Source organism: Phymastichus coffea, unplaced genomic scaffold (assembly GCF_024137745.1).
Source record: "Phymastichus coffea isolate CEN01 unplaced genomic scaffold, Cenicafe_Pcof_1.1 PCOF00003, whole genome shotgun sequence".
In the NCBI taxonomy this organism is placed as follows: domain Eukaryota; kingdom Metazoa; phylum Arthropoda; class Insecta; order Hymenoptera; family Eulophidae; genus Phymastichus; species Phymastichus coffea.
In genome coordinates this window covers 13,673,590-13,688,614 of record NW_026706814.1, presented here as the reverse complement: position 1 = coordinate 13,688,614, position 15,025 = coordinate 13,673,590, and the positions used below count along the sequence as shown (strand labels likewise).

General features: G+C 50.3%; 1 protein-coding gene across 1 annotated transcript in view; it reads right to left on the bottom strand.

Annotated features, from left to right (window-relative positions):
• LOC131666179 (MAP kinase-interacting serine/threonine-protein kinase 1) overlaps positions 1-15,025 on the bottom strand; it is a 53,946-nt gene that overhangs the window by 6,971 nt on the left and 31,950 nt on the right. The window contains exon 3 of the mRNA XM_058938601.1: positions 1,301-1,426. Within this exon, the coding sequence (XP_058794584.1) occupies positions 1,301-1,426 (126 nt within the window). The remainder of the gene's footprint in view (positions 1-1,300; positions 1,427-15,025) is intronic.

The following is a 15,025-nucleotide window of genomic DNA, read 5'->3' as shown; positions in this document are numbered from 1 at the left end:
CGTTCATCTTCTCCGCTCGCCGCGTAAGCCTCAAAGCGAATGGAAAGTCGTGTACTTGCACGCGAGAAAGTGGACGGAGCGCGGCTTCTAAAATAATGCGAAGCGGCGCCGGCAGCTCTCTAACAAATTGTCCCTCTCTCTCTCTCTCTCTCTCTCTCTCTCTCTCTCGAGGGGGCGGCGAGCAAGCGCGTTTATCGCTCACGATTTTTCGCCCGGCACAAAGCTCTCACATGCCGCGCAGCCGTTTCTAATTTTACCCGTTGCGCATACATCACGCGGCGATAATGACACGGCACGAGCCGACTCGCGGGGATCGTTATCGTTTTGGCGGCGCGGAAAAAGTCGAATGCATCCTGCCGCGCCGCCGCGATTTCTATCGGAAGAGAAATCCCCCAGCTGCGAGTCGGTTGAAACCGCTTTTACGTAAGCTGTGCCCGGCCACGATCGGTTGTTCGAAAATCCGCGCCTTTTTGCGCTTCCTTTCGAGAGACGGGAAACAAGCAGCAGCTGACTGCGTCTGCTCGTCGTTCCGTCTGGCCGCGCTCAGTGTCAAGGTTAAGCGCCGCTCTACTCTCTCCCCCATGACTTCCCATGCTCCCGTCAGCACCAGGCGTACTCCATTACGCGCCTGCTAAACTTAGCTCGCTTCCTTTCCGATTCTTTCATTTTTCCTTCGAAGGAGAAACTCATCGGTTTGTCGTCGTCTGCCCGCTCATTGAAGAGAGAGAGAGAGAGAGAGAGAGAGTGCAATACGTATCGCAGCCGCTTGTCAATTTGATCGTTTCACGGCCGCGAAACGGGTAATAAACGAATGTTAAAAAGACAACCGACCTCAAGACTCTTGAAGGTCCTCTCTCTCTCTCTCGTTGACCCTTTTCATACGTGACGCGATGCTAAAAACGAAGAAGAAAAAAGGCAACTTTCTATCGCGACTTTCGCGAAAGCTGGCAACGCTGCACGCGATGCACTTTCATCACCAGTGGGCGAGGCTCGCGAACGCGTGGGCGTTTCTCTCTTTTTCTTTTTTCGTCAAACAAAAAGGAAAACATAGGCTTCGTTATTAGTGATCGAAAGCGAGCGCCGGCTCAGCCGGGCACGCCGCTGTAATTGCATTTCCGATGGGCGGCCGCGACCTCCTGCTCGATCTCGAGCTGTTCGTTCGGCGTCGGAGGGACAAGGAAACGCGCGCTCTCGCCGAGGCGCAGCGAAGATCAGCAGCGGCCGGGAGCAGACGCATCTCTGGCCGACGCGAGCCCGTGCGTTGCCGGCATAAGGAGGAGCGATGCGTGCGGTGACGTACCTTGGAAGCAAGACGAGACGAGGGACGAGCCGGACGAGCGCTTCTTCTTGCGGCGCTTGCGCCTGGCCTCCTCCTGGCGTGCCTGCACCGCCGTCATCGACTCCCCCGTGGAGCTCACTCCGTCGCCTGCAATCACAAGCAAACCCAAGATGAAGCTCAGCGCTCGGTGACCGCGCTCTTTCCTTTTTATTTCGTCGTCGCGTCGCGTTGCGCGAGGAGCGCGGAGCGACAGCAGTGGCGCCGCATCCGCGCACAGACACGCTCGCCGATCGGCACAGCTTGCGCGCGCTCGAGCGGGCTGCGAGTGCCGTTAGCTTCGCCCGTCGCCGCGCAGTCCTCCGGATACGAGGACGCGATAGCTGGCGCACAGCGACGCCGGTGAAAATCTCCATGTGTGTGTGTGTGTGTGTGTGAGAGAGAGAGAGAGAGCGAGAGAGAGAGAGAGAGAGAGAGAGCAGGCGAGATGTCGCAGGGCAAATTTTTACGGCGCCAGGCACGAGGCGGTGGTCCGGTCTCCCATTCACACGCGGCAGCTGCAGCATTCCGATCGATCGAGCAGAGCAGGCGCAACGCGTCTCGACTTGTCGGGCGCGCCGCTCGTTTCTCCTTCTTTTTTCTTTCCTTTTTCATCCTCGGGGCCCCCCTTTCTTCCACGTAGGAGCGCGGCTCGAGCAACGGTCTCTCGGGTGATTCCGCCGCGAACGGGGATGCGCGGGGCTCGGCGCCTGCACAGCCACGAGGAGCGAAGAGGGAAGCGAAGAAGCCGGAATGAGCGCGGCGCTCGACGGGGCATTACTCTCGGCCGGTGCGCACCGGCCGAGAGATCGATCGGCCGACGGCCGCGTCGTCGATCGCCGGCAGAAAGGGTCGGCGAGTAGTTTTCCTCCTCTCGAGAGCTACTTATTGCGCGTCCGTTATAACTGTCCTCGGTGATTACGAGCTCGAGGGAGGCTGCTGCTCTTGCCTCTAATTTCCGCTCGCTCGGCGCGAGGTAAAAAAAGTACGCCGCGGCAGATCGATATGCATTACCGCCGCTGGTTGTTTGCTTTTTCATCGCGTAGCCGCACGCGCACAAAGGCCGCAGCCTGAATAAAACATCGCCGTCGGCCGAGAGGCGCGTACGCGTACATATATTCCTCGAGAGTACGAGGAAGAAGGAGAGAGAGGAGGTTGACGGCAGCTTCGTAACGGACCGGCAGCCGAGAGACGGAGAACCAGTGGTTAGAGAAGTCTCGCTCCGCGGATTTGAATGCGAGTCGAATGTAGATCCAGGTGAGCCGCCATTGTCTCTAGCTCGCGGCGGAGATGCTCGTAAATCAGGGGCACCCACGCGCGGCGCCGCTCAATTAAAACGCGCGCGCGCCAGATTTTTCCAGCCGTGCCCATATCCTCTCTCTCTCGCGCGCGCGCGTACGAGGCTGCGCGGCTTTCTCTCGGCCGCGCGACTGCCGATAGCGAGCCGTCTATCGCCGCGACGATTGCGCGTCGGCCAGTCGTCGAGACGAGCGATCGTCGGTCGACTCGCGAATCGAGAGTGGGCCGAGCTCGCCGCGGAGAGATACGGCCGACGGCGAGGCCTCCCGGAGCGAACCAACCTTTACGTAAGCCGAGAGCAGGGCCTTGGCACGCCAGCGGCGCTCGCTTCTCTCCGCTCCCCCCACCCCCTTCGCGGCGAGAAATAAGGGCGAGACGTATGCGAACTCGAGCAGAGTCGCGGGCCGCGACACGCCTGCCGAGGACGCGCGGGGGCGGCAACGCGGAGGCGCCAGTCCCGACGATCGTCGCCCGTCCCGGTGCTCGCTCGACGCAAGCGCAAGCGAATCGAGGCGGGCCGCCGCCGCGGCGCGCGCGAACGTATTTTCGCGACGGCCGCCGAGCTTCTCGCGGACGCGCGAGCTGCCCGGAGTTCATTGACTGACACAGAAAAAGGAGCGCGCTCGCTCCGGCGCGGCTCGCTTCTCTCGCGGCTTCGGGACGGACCGCCGCGGCGAGGCTAATCGATTCTGCTTTCCGCGATTCGCGAGCCGGGCGTGCATCGCGCCAGCCCGGCGTGCGCGCAGGGGATGGTTGCGCGCGCCGCTCGTGACCTTGGGATAAGGCTCTCGACGGGGTGCGCGTACGTGTGTGCATGTATACATCGAGCGCCGGAACCGATCGATACTGCCGCCTCTATCTCTACGTGCGCATTTGCCTGCATACCAGATGGCGAACTGCCGAGGGCCTTTCTCGAACGTTTTTTTTTTTTTTCTCTCGGCGAGCTTCAGCGATAAGCGCGGACGTCTGTGGCGAATTATTCTCCGCGCGGTTGATTCCACGGACGGCGCGAGTCTCCAACACTCGTCGACGTTTCCCATTCGCTAATTGTTTCTTTTTATCCACAAATTATTCCGATGAATCAGCACCAATTTGTGCTGCATTAGTCAATACATAAATATACTTGTATGTTTGCTCAACCTTGATTTCTATGCAAAAACAGTGCGTTTCGTACAAGGAATAATAATGCGTTTGAAGCGGCGAAAAGTCGGGACACGCTTCGATTACCTCATACCCAAGCGCGAGAGCCGCACGAACAAAGAAGCACCCAACTCCGAAATGCGTACGTGTGCACACACACATAAACACACACACACACACACATGCGGGCTCTCTCTCTCTCTCTTTCTCTCTCTCGCTGTGTCCCTTTAAAAGATGCTATGGGCTCCCCCCTTGTTCTTTGTCCGTTCGGTTTCTCCTCCTCTTCGCACGTATGTAACTGCTGGGGCCCTTTTTATTGTTTCTCTCTCTCCCTCTCTCTTCTTTCCCATCGAAAACGCGTAATAGAGTCGACAAAGCTTCTACTACTAACCCACTTCAACTTTGCTCCCTCTCCCCTTTTTCCGCGAAAAAGCAATCGCGCACACAAAACCATAATGTTGATACGCAAACGATCGAGTGCAAAAATAATCGCGTGGAGAGATAAAATTGAGTTTTCATTTATCTTCGAAACAATAGCGTGTTTGTATGCGTGTGTTCCGATGGAAGCTTATCAATGACAAAGGGTCGCAAGCGACCGACTGAAAACAAAAAATACAAAATGCAGGGAGAGAGTGCGATGCACCAAGTCTTCTCAAAACCAACGAAAATGAAGAGCAATTTGCCTATACGCGCTTGACGAACAAAGAGATGGAAGAAAAAAAAGGAGAGAAGCACCCGCTATATAGCTTTTGCCGGGGAGACCATGGCAACGAGTGAAAGGGGGAGAAAGAGCTGCAACGAGGAAGAACGGGTGTGTGTATGTATATGTATATATATATATATATATATATATATATATATATATCGCACACTATATATATATGTATATATAAAGTGCGCGTTGACGTGGCGTTTCGGCTTTTACAAAATATACCGGCTTTTCTCTCTCGCTTGCTCAAAATCGATATCCGCGAATACTTCGCGGCAAATGCGGTATTTTTGTTGGTTACTAAGGTATCCTGGTGGCGAAAGATAATTTATAACAAATTTTTTAAAGGCAAAACAGCGCTGTACAGATATTCTGTAAGTAAGTGCAAGCAGTGCCTATAATATCGATCCTTCCGCGCGGCGTCTGGAAGCTTCTCACAGCTAACCTCCCGAAATGCTTGCTGGGGTGTGCTACGTAATATGGGTTAGGATGGCAAAAAGGAAACAAACAAATGTGCGTACAAATAGACAGTGCATCTCACCTCTGGTTGACTCTTGGGTGCGCTCATCCTCGCGCTCTTCTAGGATTTTCTCGACCATTTTTGTTCTCTCCCTCTCGCGTTGATAAATAATATATATTTATAGATGACTGTAGCTAATGTAATAAGCGGTGAACTTTTCTCTCTTCTGTGTACACGCTATCGCAGAATTGCCGAGCCTTTGACTTCTTTTTTCTTGGTCTATAATCTAAGTGTATCACTGTTCCCTCAATCACTCGAAACTCGCTCTCTCTCTTTCTCTCTCTTAATATACAATATAATCTGGATTTCGCTTGATTCTTTCTCACTCGTACAATCTCGCTTCTCAATCGCACCGGTTTGTTTTTTTTTAAATCGTAATAATCGTAAAAAAGAGTCAGTCGTATATACAAAAACGTCTAAGCACTAGATACTGACATCAAGATGATGATAATCGATGATAAGTGATTTGCTCTTTTCCAACCTCGATGGGACGATGGACTTTTTTCTCTTCGTCACCGGCGACTTAGCCCTTAATATCAGTAATGTAGGTGTATATCACAGATCGAAATAAATAATATAAAGCCTATCTAGTCGTCGGTCGTGGTCGTTTTTTTATTCGTGTGGGATTCAGTGCTGCTGCTGGTGACACACGGGCTCACACAACACCAAAAAGATCGCCGGTGGATGTCACACTCCGAAATAAAAACGGACGAACAAACGCTCACTCTTCCAAAGCTCTCTGCTCCTCTCCTCTCCTTTCTCTCGACGTTCTACTATCACAGACTGTGGACAACGCAATAACCCACTCCGTCAGAGCAGCTCGTTGCAAGTTGTATTCGAACAAGCCCTCTTGTTCAGCAACTCTCCTCTCTCGTTTGCGTGTCTCCGGTGCAGGCAGTCGTTGTTATTGTGGCCTGTCAGTGCTCTCCGCCTCTCAACCTACGACGACTAACTACTCGTCGAGCGACTCTTCTGCTGGTCGAAGAGACGTCTGATCGCCAATGCTGATGCGAGGGCGATACGCGACGAATCTTCCTACTGTCTCCTGGTCAGCTCAACAACGTAGCTCTTCGTAGCAGCTCTTCCTGGACGACGCTCGTTGCCTCTCACACGCTGCAGCGTTCTAAGGGCTCGGAAGCGCATCAAAATATCCCCGGATCAACACATCGGTCCGCTTTTACGTTCACCGTCCCTCACTGCTCGGCAGTTGGTTTCCGACTGAGCTCCCCACGGCGCAGTCGGCCCAAGTTATTCGCGCGTCGGCTCGCTCTCCCCCTACCACTCGTCAGCGCGCCGATCAGGCTATTCGCCAGCTCGCGGCTCTCTTCTGCGCAGTTGCCACGTCTCCGCATCGCGACTGCTGCTGCCCTGTTGATGTAGACCCGCGACCCGTCACGTACGCCACCGCTTCAGCCTGCTGCTGCCGCTGCTCCAATATACCTGTAGCATGCACATAGTGGAGCTCATTTCACGGATACCCAATCCAAAGAGATAGAGCCCGAGCTCCGAGACTCGAAGCTTCCTTTTCCCTTTGTGCATAGCCCACACACGCTACTCGTATCGTACGAACGTACATTCGAGAGAACGTTTCTGAATAGGCATAGCCCTGCCTACTGGACTCTTCGATTCTCGGCGAAAGCCGCCACGGTCTGGAACGCACGCTGGCCGTTGGTTCCTTGCATCAGCCTGTTGGAACCTACGTGCTCCGAAAATTTACATCGACCGCACGGACGCCCCTCGAGTGTCGTGTTAGGGTGTGTGTGTGTGTGTGTGTGTGTGTGTGTGTGTGTGTGCGCGAGAGAGAGAGAGTGTGTGTGTGTACAGTGTATCCACCACAGACACATAAAGTAACTTTTTGCCAACAACTTTTCGAGGAATATCACACATGTTCGCGCAATTTTCATTCAGCCTGCGCGCACACATACGTACAGATTACGTACGTATATCTATGTGTGTATGCACCCACATGTTCTATATTTAAAGCAGCTTCGATCAATCTCCTTCGCCGGTAGGACGTTTTCATGTGTAATCGTCCTAAACGTCCAGGAAAACGCTTTAAATTTTTTTCGGAGCGGTTTTTTTGCAAAGTCTCTTTTTCGATCGGGAATGAATATTCGTTAGCGGGGTTTTACAAGATCTTACATTTAAAGACTCAGATTATAAAAAGCGTACACGCGACCACAAATGCTGATTAACCATCAAAAGACGCAATATTTAAACAAAGTGAAGGCAGTTGACATTTTGAACTTTTTTATATGCGTGCTCATTTAGAAAATTCGCTGAGACATGCCGTTGCGAAGATTAAATTGTTTGTTCGGTGAAATGATTATTGTGACGAAATCGTCGGATTGCTGATTAGAATATTCGGCTTTGAAATATGTGCGTATGTGCATTCGCATTGCCAATATTTAAGCTTGACGCAACATTTTACAGACGCATTCGAGAGCGTTATTTCATCATTGGTTTATTTCGATGAATGATAATAATAAATTTCTTCAAAAATAGATATAAAGTCATAAAGCTGAGTAGTGAGTACAGTAACCCAAAGGTGTAAACTGTCGCAAAAATTACTTGTAATTAAAAAAATCTTAAATTCCGTGTTGTCAGAAAGAAACCCAGTTAGATCTAGTTTATATCGTATATGATAAATATAGTTTCGACAACTGATGAAATATTATCGTAGAACTTGACACTTACAAATTCTTTGAAACATTGAATTAATCTAGCATTATCGTAATTATTAAAACAATTAGAATTCAATTTGCACTAAAATTTTCGTGTACTGTCGATATAATGACAACGTAATGTAACTTTCACGTTGCTGATTTAAGAAAAGCAAATTAATATTTCACATTATTAAAACGATTACGGTTAATATCGAATTTTCATTCAATTTGTAATATTTGATAAGTTAAACATTATATAGAATGCAAACACTTTTGGATAACATGCAAGTTGATGTTTAATTAAATATCCAATTATTTCAGTCCATTTTTCACTTATTACGATACAATAAAATATAGCTGATTGTAAATATCAGTAATAATAATTTATTTCTTATAGTGATAAATTCACCATGAAATGGACTTCTAGAAACAGTCTACAAATACTAATATTATGACGCAAATTATGAACGAAAAGCTTGAAAAAACATCGGTTTGACGCCATCAGCATTATAAATAATTTTTAAGACCGACCTTCCCTTTTCAATGCTTTATTATAAAATAATCGAAATCTCCATTGTCTGAATTTGCGGAAATGTTCAATCAGAATATATAAGTAATGAATGATAATTCGGCACCCTGTTATGGATTATCGGGGAAAGGTATTTTGTGAATATTACAATTGACATGGATGCACAAGGAAAATTTCAAATATAATATCGAAATAAAATTGTTTAAAATGAAAGGTATTTTCCGCGCAATAACGATATTTGATTTGAGATTTTTCTTGGTGTCGTTTGAACATTTTTGCAAGATTAATATGCACTATAGAAAAACCAAAAGCCGCAGACGATCGCACAAATTTTAGTCCAAAAATAAGCATTTGAAATCGTATTCGAAAACAAGTTCGGTATTTGACATTGAAGAAAAAACAAGACTGTTTAAAATTGAACCGTCGATCGGGTTGAGAAGTAGAATAGATTCGGCGAGACTACGAGCGACGCGCGTCGTCGCTCTTATCAGGTCGGCCGATTTGGCTGCCCAGCCAGCACGAGTATGTATATGCTGTACGTGCGTGTTTTTCTAGTGCGAGGTCGTTGGTGAATCTCCGGACGTCGCTCGCTCGCTTCCACGTGTCCCGCCGCAGACGACACTGTCCGCCGGCGTGTGCGTGGCTGCACGCGTGTGTTTGTCGCGCGACCAATCGGCTGACGAAAGTCTCCAAGGTGCTCGCGTGAGACGGCGCGGCTGATGTAAATTCGGAGCCGGCACCGATCACTTTGCCCGCGCTTGCCGCACGATCTCGCGTAGGACTCGGCTTCCGTGCAGAAACGAGCGCGACGTACGCGGCATCACGGCACGAAACGCTCGCTCGACCCACAATCCGACTTTCGAGCGCATCAAAATTGCTGCACCCTGATTAATCCAGTTTTCCTCTCGTAAAATCCGAGAGGCGAAAAATCGCCTCTTTTTTCCGCCTCCCCCCCGGTTGGCCAGTTTCCCAGTTTCCCCAGCGGCGCGCTAATCAGAGTCGAAGGCACAAAGCAAGGAAAACGAAAGGCAGCCGGCAGCTGCTTTCTCCGCGCGCGGACGTTCCCTTCGCGGAGCAGCCCAAAGTTTTCCGATGCGCGCGAGATCGCTGCCCGTGCGAGAAACTTTCTTCCGACCGAGCGGCAGAGCAGCGGCTCGATAACGGGCCGTCAAATGATATCGGCCGTCGAGGGGCACACGAGCGCGTTGCACTTCCTCGAGCGGCGTCTATGCGCCGATCGTTAGTCACGCTGGAATGGACGCCGCGCTCTCCGCCGCAAGCGCGTCTTTGTGTGGATGAAATTAATGCGCTGCACCCACCTTCTCTCTGGCAAGATCACCGTCGGGCTGCATTTCCTGTACACGAATGCGCGTACGGCCGGCCGGCTCCGTTTTTGGCTGCGCGCTATTCGTTGCTCCGTTTCATCGCTCTACGCTCGTTTGCAGACCTTTCAGAACTCAAGTTTCGCTCGACCGAGTGAATTTCATCGTGGTGCTAGAATTTTTCAAGGATAAAACAAAATATACTTTTCGACGGGATTCATCCCGTAGAATTCCAACTCAACGCTATCATTACGCATTTTTTCTTTTCGAATTGCAAGGAATTACGTATACCGTAGACAAGAAAACGAGCAACCAATGGCAGACCAACGTGTATTGAAAAATGTGTGAAAAATTAAGAGCGTGTACCGGTTATGAAAATTTGGAAAAAACCGCGCCGAACAATGCATTTCTTTGGTGGCGTTTGCCGTTTCACGTTACGTGAAAAGCGGTGCACGAGCTCTAATATTAGAGCCTCATTTTCGGCCCGAGATTGAGAGGAAAAGCAACGAGAGCAGGTCATAAACAAATCTAGAGTCAAGGAACCAGGCCAGACTTTTCTCTCTCTCTCTCTCTCTCTCTCTCTCTCTCGGCCTGTGATTTTAGCGTCGCGAGCGGTTCCCGGCAAAGTTTTTAGCGCTGCTGTCCGCGGGAGAAAGACAAAGCAGGATTTCTCCGGCTGGCTGCATCGGCGAGCGGCAGATACAGAAGCCAAATTGCTCGCGTCGCGCGATCTTCGGCGAGTCAACGAGCACACCCGCGGACGCGTTATTCGGGGCTATAATTATCGATCGCGTACGCACGCGCCGTGAGAAAAGAAAAGCGAACAGCCGAGGCGCACAGGTGACGGCGCGGCAACGGGAGATCGGCGGGGGCCGAGCGTGGCCGGGCTCGCGAATGAGAACCTCGGCGCGAACGGGCTCTCGAGAGACAGGCGGCGGAGCCCAGGCCGGCCGCCTTCGCATTCGGCAAAATTATTAATTGGACACTTGCGAGAGGCCGCGGCAGGCTCGTTTTACAATGCGACGATTACTGCGGCGCCCGATTTTCTAATTGCGATGCACGTAAGCTTTTACTCTCCACGGTGTACCGACACTGTGTTTACCCTTTTTTATATCTACGTAGGAATTCTCTACGCCGCCAAGAGAGATTTATGCATCGTAATGTCGGATTTCCTGATTCTTTTTCTTTATATAATGCCAAATTGTCCATAGTTTCGGTAGTAAAAGAAAAAAAAATACCAACAAGTGTTTCCTCAATAAAGACCATCGTAAAAAGTCTTCTCGCATTATTATCAGCGAGGCCACGACGAAAGTGATATTGTTGTCGACCAGCAGCTTCCTCGCTTCCTCGGCGTCGTTTCACAGTCGGAACAGCCTTTAAATCGTCGGCTTGCAAGCTTTGACCACGCAATCGTTATTTTTCAACGACGGATACATCTGATTCAGCTAGACAGTAGAACCAGTCGACTTTGCATCCGGCATAGAGCTCTTTGGTGAACAACATACAAAAACAACAAAGTAACAGAAAAATAAAAAAAAGGAAGAAATGAACGCGCGCGACTGCATCGCAGACACGCGAGGAAGTGTCGCTTGGTGCGTATATTGTTTTCGGAAGCAAAGCAGCACGCGAAAACATCACGCGACACCGAAACGTATTGTACGTCGCAGTCGCGCTTTTCATTCGCGAGCATGAGCGCGGGAGGTAGAATAACATTGTTAAATTTGCAACGAACTTGGATCATTTAATTATGTTGTTCTGTCGCGTTTGCTGAAAGTTTTATGCATGGAATTCCGAGCAATCAAAGTACAAAAGAACAAGAAGCTCTGCGTAAACGAAATTGAATTATCGCGCTTAGCGAGACTTTGCGAATAGAAAGAAAACATGAAGGAATGCAAAGTGCGCACGAGGAAAATAAAGGCCGTATTTAATTACTGCACTATCAGCGTCTCTTCGCGAATCGCGCGAAAAACAAGCGAGAGCGCGCGCAAAAGCAGCGCAATAGTTACGTAAAATTAATTCGGAGCTTCTATTACGCGCTGTCGTCTCTCGATTCCATCGGGAACGAGGAGAGAAATTTCCGACTATAAATATTATGCGAAGCCATCGGGCGCTATCGGCGTATTGGTGTTTTCTGATCTGCCTGATAGCCCAGATAACTTTGTCGAAAATTACCGCCAGCGTTTAATTGACAAATTATTGCGCGAGTCGAGTCATCGCTCGACAAACGCACGCACAAACACAGGCGTACAATGTGCGGCAGACTATGAGTCTCTGTCGCGCGAAATGTTTAATTTACACCGCACGCACGTCTAAAAATACTTACGAACGCCTACATTTTCTTTATTCCCTACGATTCATTTTCGTTTCTCTCTCTCTCTCTCTCTCTCTCTCTCTCTCTCTCTCTCTCTCTCTCTCTCTCTCTCTCTCTCTCTCTCTCTCTATGTATTCTAAACAAGTTTTATGACGCTAGAGGCTTTTATTAAAACCAGTAGCTCGTGCGATAGAATTAGCTTTGCAAAGGTAGAATAAAACATCGGGACTTGCGGGGAAGGGATGGATTTCGATAATAAGCTTTCGAGCACATCTGATCAGAGGGAATCAGAGAGAGAGAGAGAGAGAGAGAGAGAGAGAGAGAGAGAGAATACCAAACGAAGGAGAGCTCTAGAACGTAGAAAATCCAGCGGAGCTGGAATATCAGACAGCATTATTATTGACGGCGGAGTAGTAAAATGCTCGGTGGCATAATCGATCGCGCAACAGCACTCGATAGCCAAGCGATAGTGTACCGCGTGCATCGAGAGTCGCGCGATCTCCGCACCACTATAAACGCGGTAAACATCGTCCGAGGCTGCCCTCCCTCTCGCCGTGTCTCCCGTTCCCACTCTCCGTATCTCCGACGGCGCGCGCGCGTGTATGTGTGTGTGTGTGTGTGTCTAGTCGGCAGCGGGTATCGGTCGCGCCCGTCGCTCCAGCGCTTGCCGACGCGCGGCGCGCTCTTGGCTTTTCTTTTCGCGAGCCTCCGATGAATCGACCGGATCTCGGTGCGCTCGGGAGGGAGCGAGATCAAGAGACAGCGCTCGTAACCAAGTACAATCGCCGCTGGAGATTCGCGCTGACCGCCACGTCGCGCGGACGATGAGACGCAGATACAAAAGTGCCTCGCGGGATCGCGCATCGGCGAACTTCCCAAAGCCCGCGGGTGGAAGATGAGAATTGCACGTTCGTTTTTCTTAAATCCCCCTCTCGGTCGTCGGCCGAGCGCTCGCCAATGGTCGACTGCGCGCGCGCGCGACACGCGACGCAATTCACGGACGGCGAGACGAGCGAAGAGAGAAAAAAACCAAGAGGACGGTCAAGTGCGAGACAACTGCGCGGCGATGCACGAAAACTCGCGTCGAGAGGATTCCCGGCTCGTCGCTTTATCGAGATCGAGTCTCCGGCGAAATACTCGCGATGGCTCGTGGCGCCGCCGCTGAAAACACAGATAGAGAGCAATATTCTCTGCATCGATTTGTCGGCGATTCACGCTCGGCTGTTTTTATTTTGGGAATCCGTCGCTTTTCGCGGTCAATATTGCTCTGCGCTGATTAAAATGGAAGAGTTAGCTAGCCAGTCGAAGCCGACGCCGAAAAAAAAAAACGATCCGCGCGAGCAGCGCAATAATTGAAGATGTCACCTTCGCGAACGTGCCGCGACTGGTTGCGCGTGTGCGTGCGTAGATGTGACTGTTTGCACCGCAACTCGGAGACGCGAGCTAATAATACGTTGACAACGCTTAACGAGTGAAATCGAGAGGATCGACCTACGTGGCCGGTTTTCCTTCAAAATCCTACGCCAGCCGAATGTTCTCGAGTGAACGCTGCTCGTTCATCGGGATTTAAATGAATTTCTCGTTTTCCATTCGTTGCCGTGGCGCTCGAGGGGGGAATCGACGATCGAGCGGAAATCCACGAGCGCGCAAGCGAGGCACGAGCGAGACGCGTGAGTTAAAGTTAAACATCGCAAGGTGCGAGAGATAGCGCAAAGCTAAGAGGACGAAGACGTGTTAATTAATAGCGAGCCGTGGCGCGGTGACTCATTCCTGCAGTGATAACGTGGATAAATAAGAGGCCGAAATTACCATGACAATAGTAAGTTGGCAGATTAGCGATGTAAACGGCTAAATCAATAGCCGCATTTACATCGCTTGGCGTTACGTCATGCCCGTCCGTCCCGTGACGGTGTATTATCCGACAATTTATAATTTTCGCAAAGCGCTAATCTCAGAAATTAGCCGATGGAAATAACGTACTTTCCATTTTGCTGCTGCTCGCCACGATCATTACCAGGATTAGTCATCGTGGCTCGCAAGAAAGTCGCTGTACCGTTTTCGATTCTCGCGCGCGCGCATCGAATCGAAAGACTGCAGCTCTTGGCTTCGCTGTGTCCGTTAGAAGCAACTCTGCTTTTCTTTCCTTTTTCTTTTTTAACCTTTTTTCCACGGCGAGCGATGTATTGCAATTCGTGCATGCGCGCTAAAAATGAATAGCGGTTTATCGTATCGTCGCGCACGTAAATCCATTATTGTTTTACTTTCGACTGCTCCGCGTGCGCACTCTTCCTCGCTGCTCTACGGCGGCTGATTTATATCCTGTGTGTGTGTGTCCGTGTATGTTTTCGCTACCTGCTTATTAAGAATTACGCAATAATATCCCCGGGTCTCTCGTTATCCAAGTTTCGATCGCTGCAATTACGTTTCTTACATCGCGAACCAAGGCGTAAACAAGTTTACGTTTGTTTTTATTGAAACGCGTCAATGGGGTTGGTCCGAATGAGTTTTCTGCGAGTACTTTTGAGGACGCGGTGATCAACGAAACGCTACCATTTCGGTGACCCAAAGCTCAACTCAACCTCACTAATCTGAAATCAAGGCCGCGCAGGAGCAAACTCATTACTAGGACTAATGACCATTGTCGACCAAAGTGTAACAGGTTCTGCATTGGTATCGGCGCGCCAGGAACACCAGGAACCCCGACGAAACGACCAAAAATCTCGCTCCTCTGCTCGCGCGCAGCTTGGAGGCCCGTCAAGGACACCCCGTAAAAAAGAGAGAGAAAAAAAGCCGCAGCAACGGACTTTTTTCGCTGCAGCGCGAGTTTCTGCGTGGCTACAGTGCTCCACTGCGGGAGAGGCTCTACAGTATAATCGTTTGAAGCTTTATTGCCTCTCCCTCACCTCCGTCGTATTTTTCTTCCTCTTCTCTTGCTCGCGCGCGCGCGCGCGCGCGCGCGCACACATAGACGGCCCGAGAGCGAGAAAAACCGGTTTCGCGATGGCGTGATCGCATGCAGAAAGCCGAGTAGGCGACTCGGCGAGAGAGAGAGAGAGAGAAAGCCTTTAACTTCGGAAACGCGAAAAAAAGCGTAAAAGCCAAAAATACGCAAATGCGTGGTTAGCGTCGCAGAGATAGACGATGATTTCGGAAGGACACGTGCGCTTATTTTTCGTCTTCTAATCTTTTATGCGTTGACGGAAGGAGATCGAAA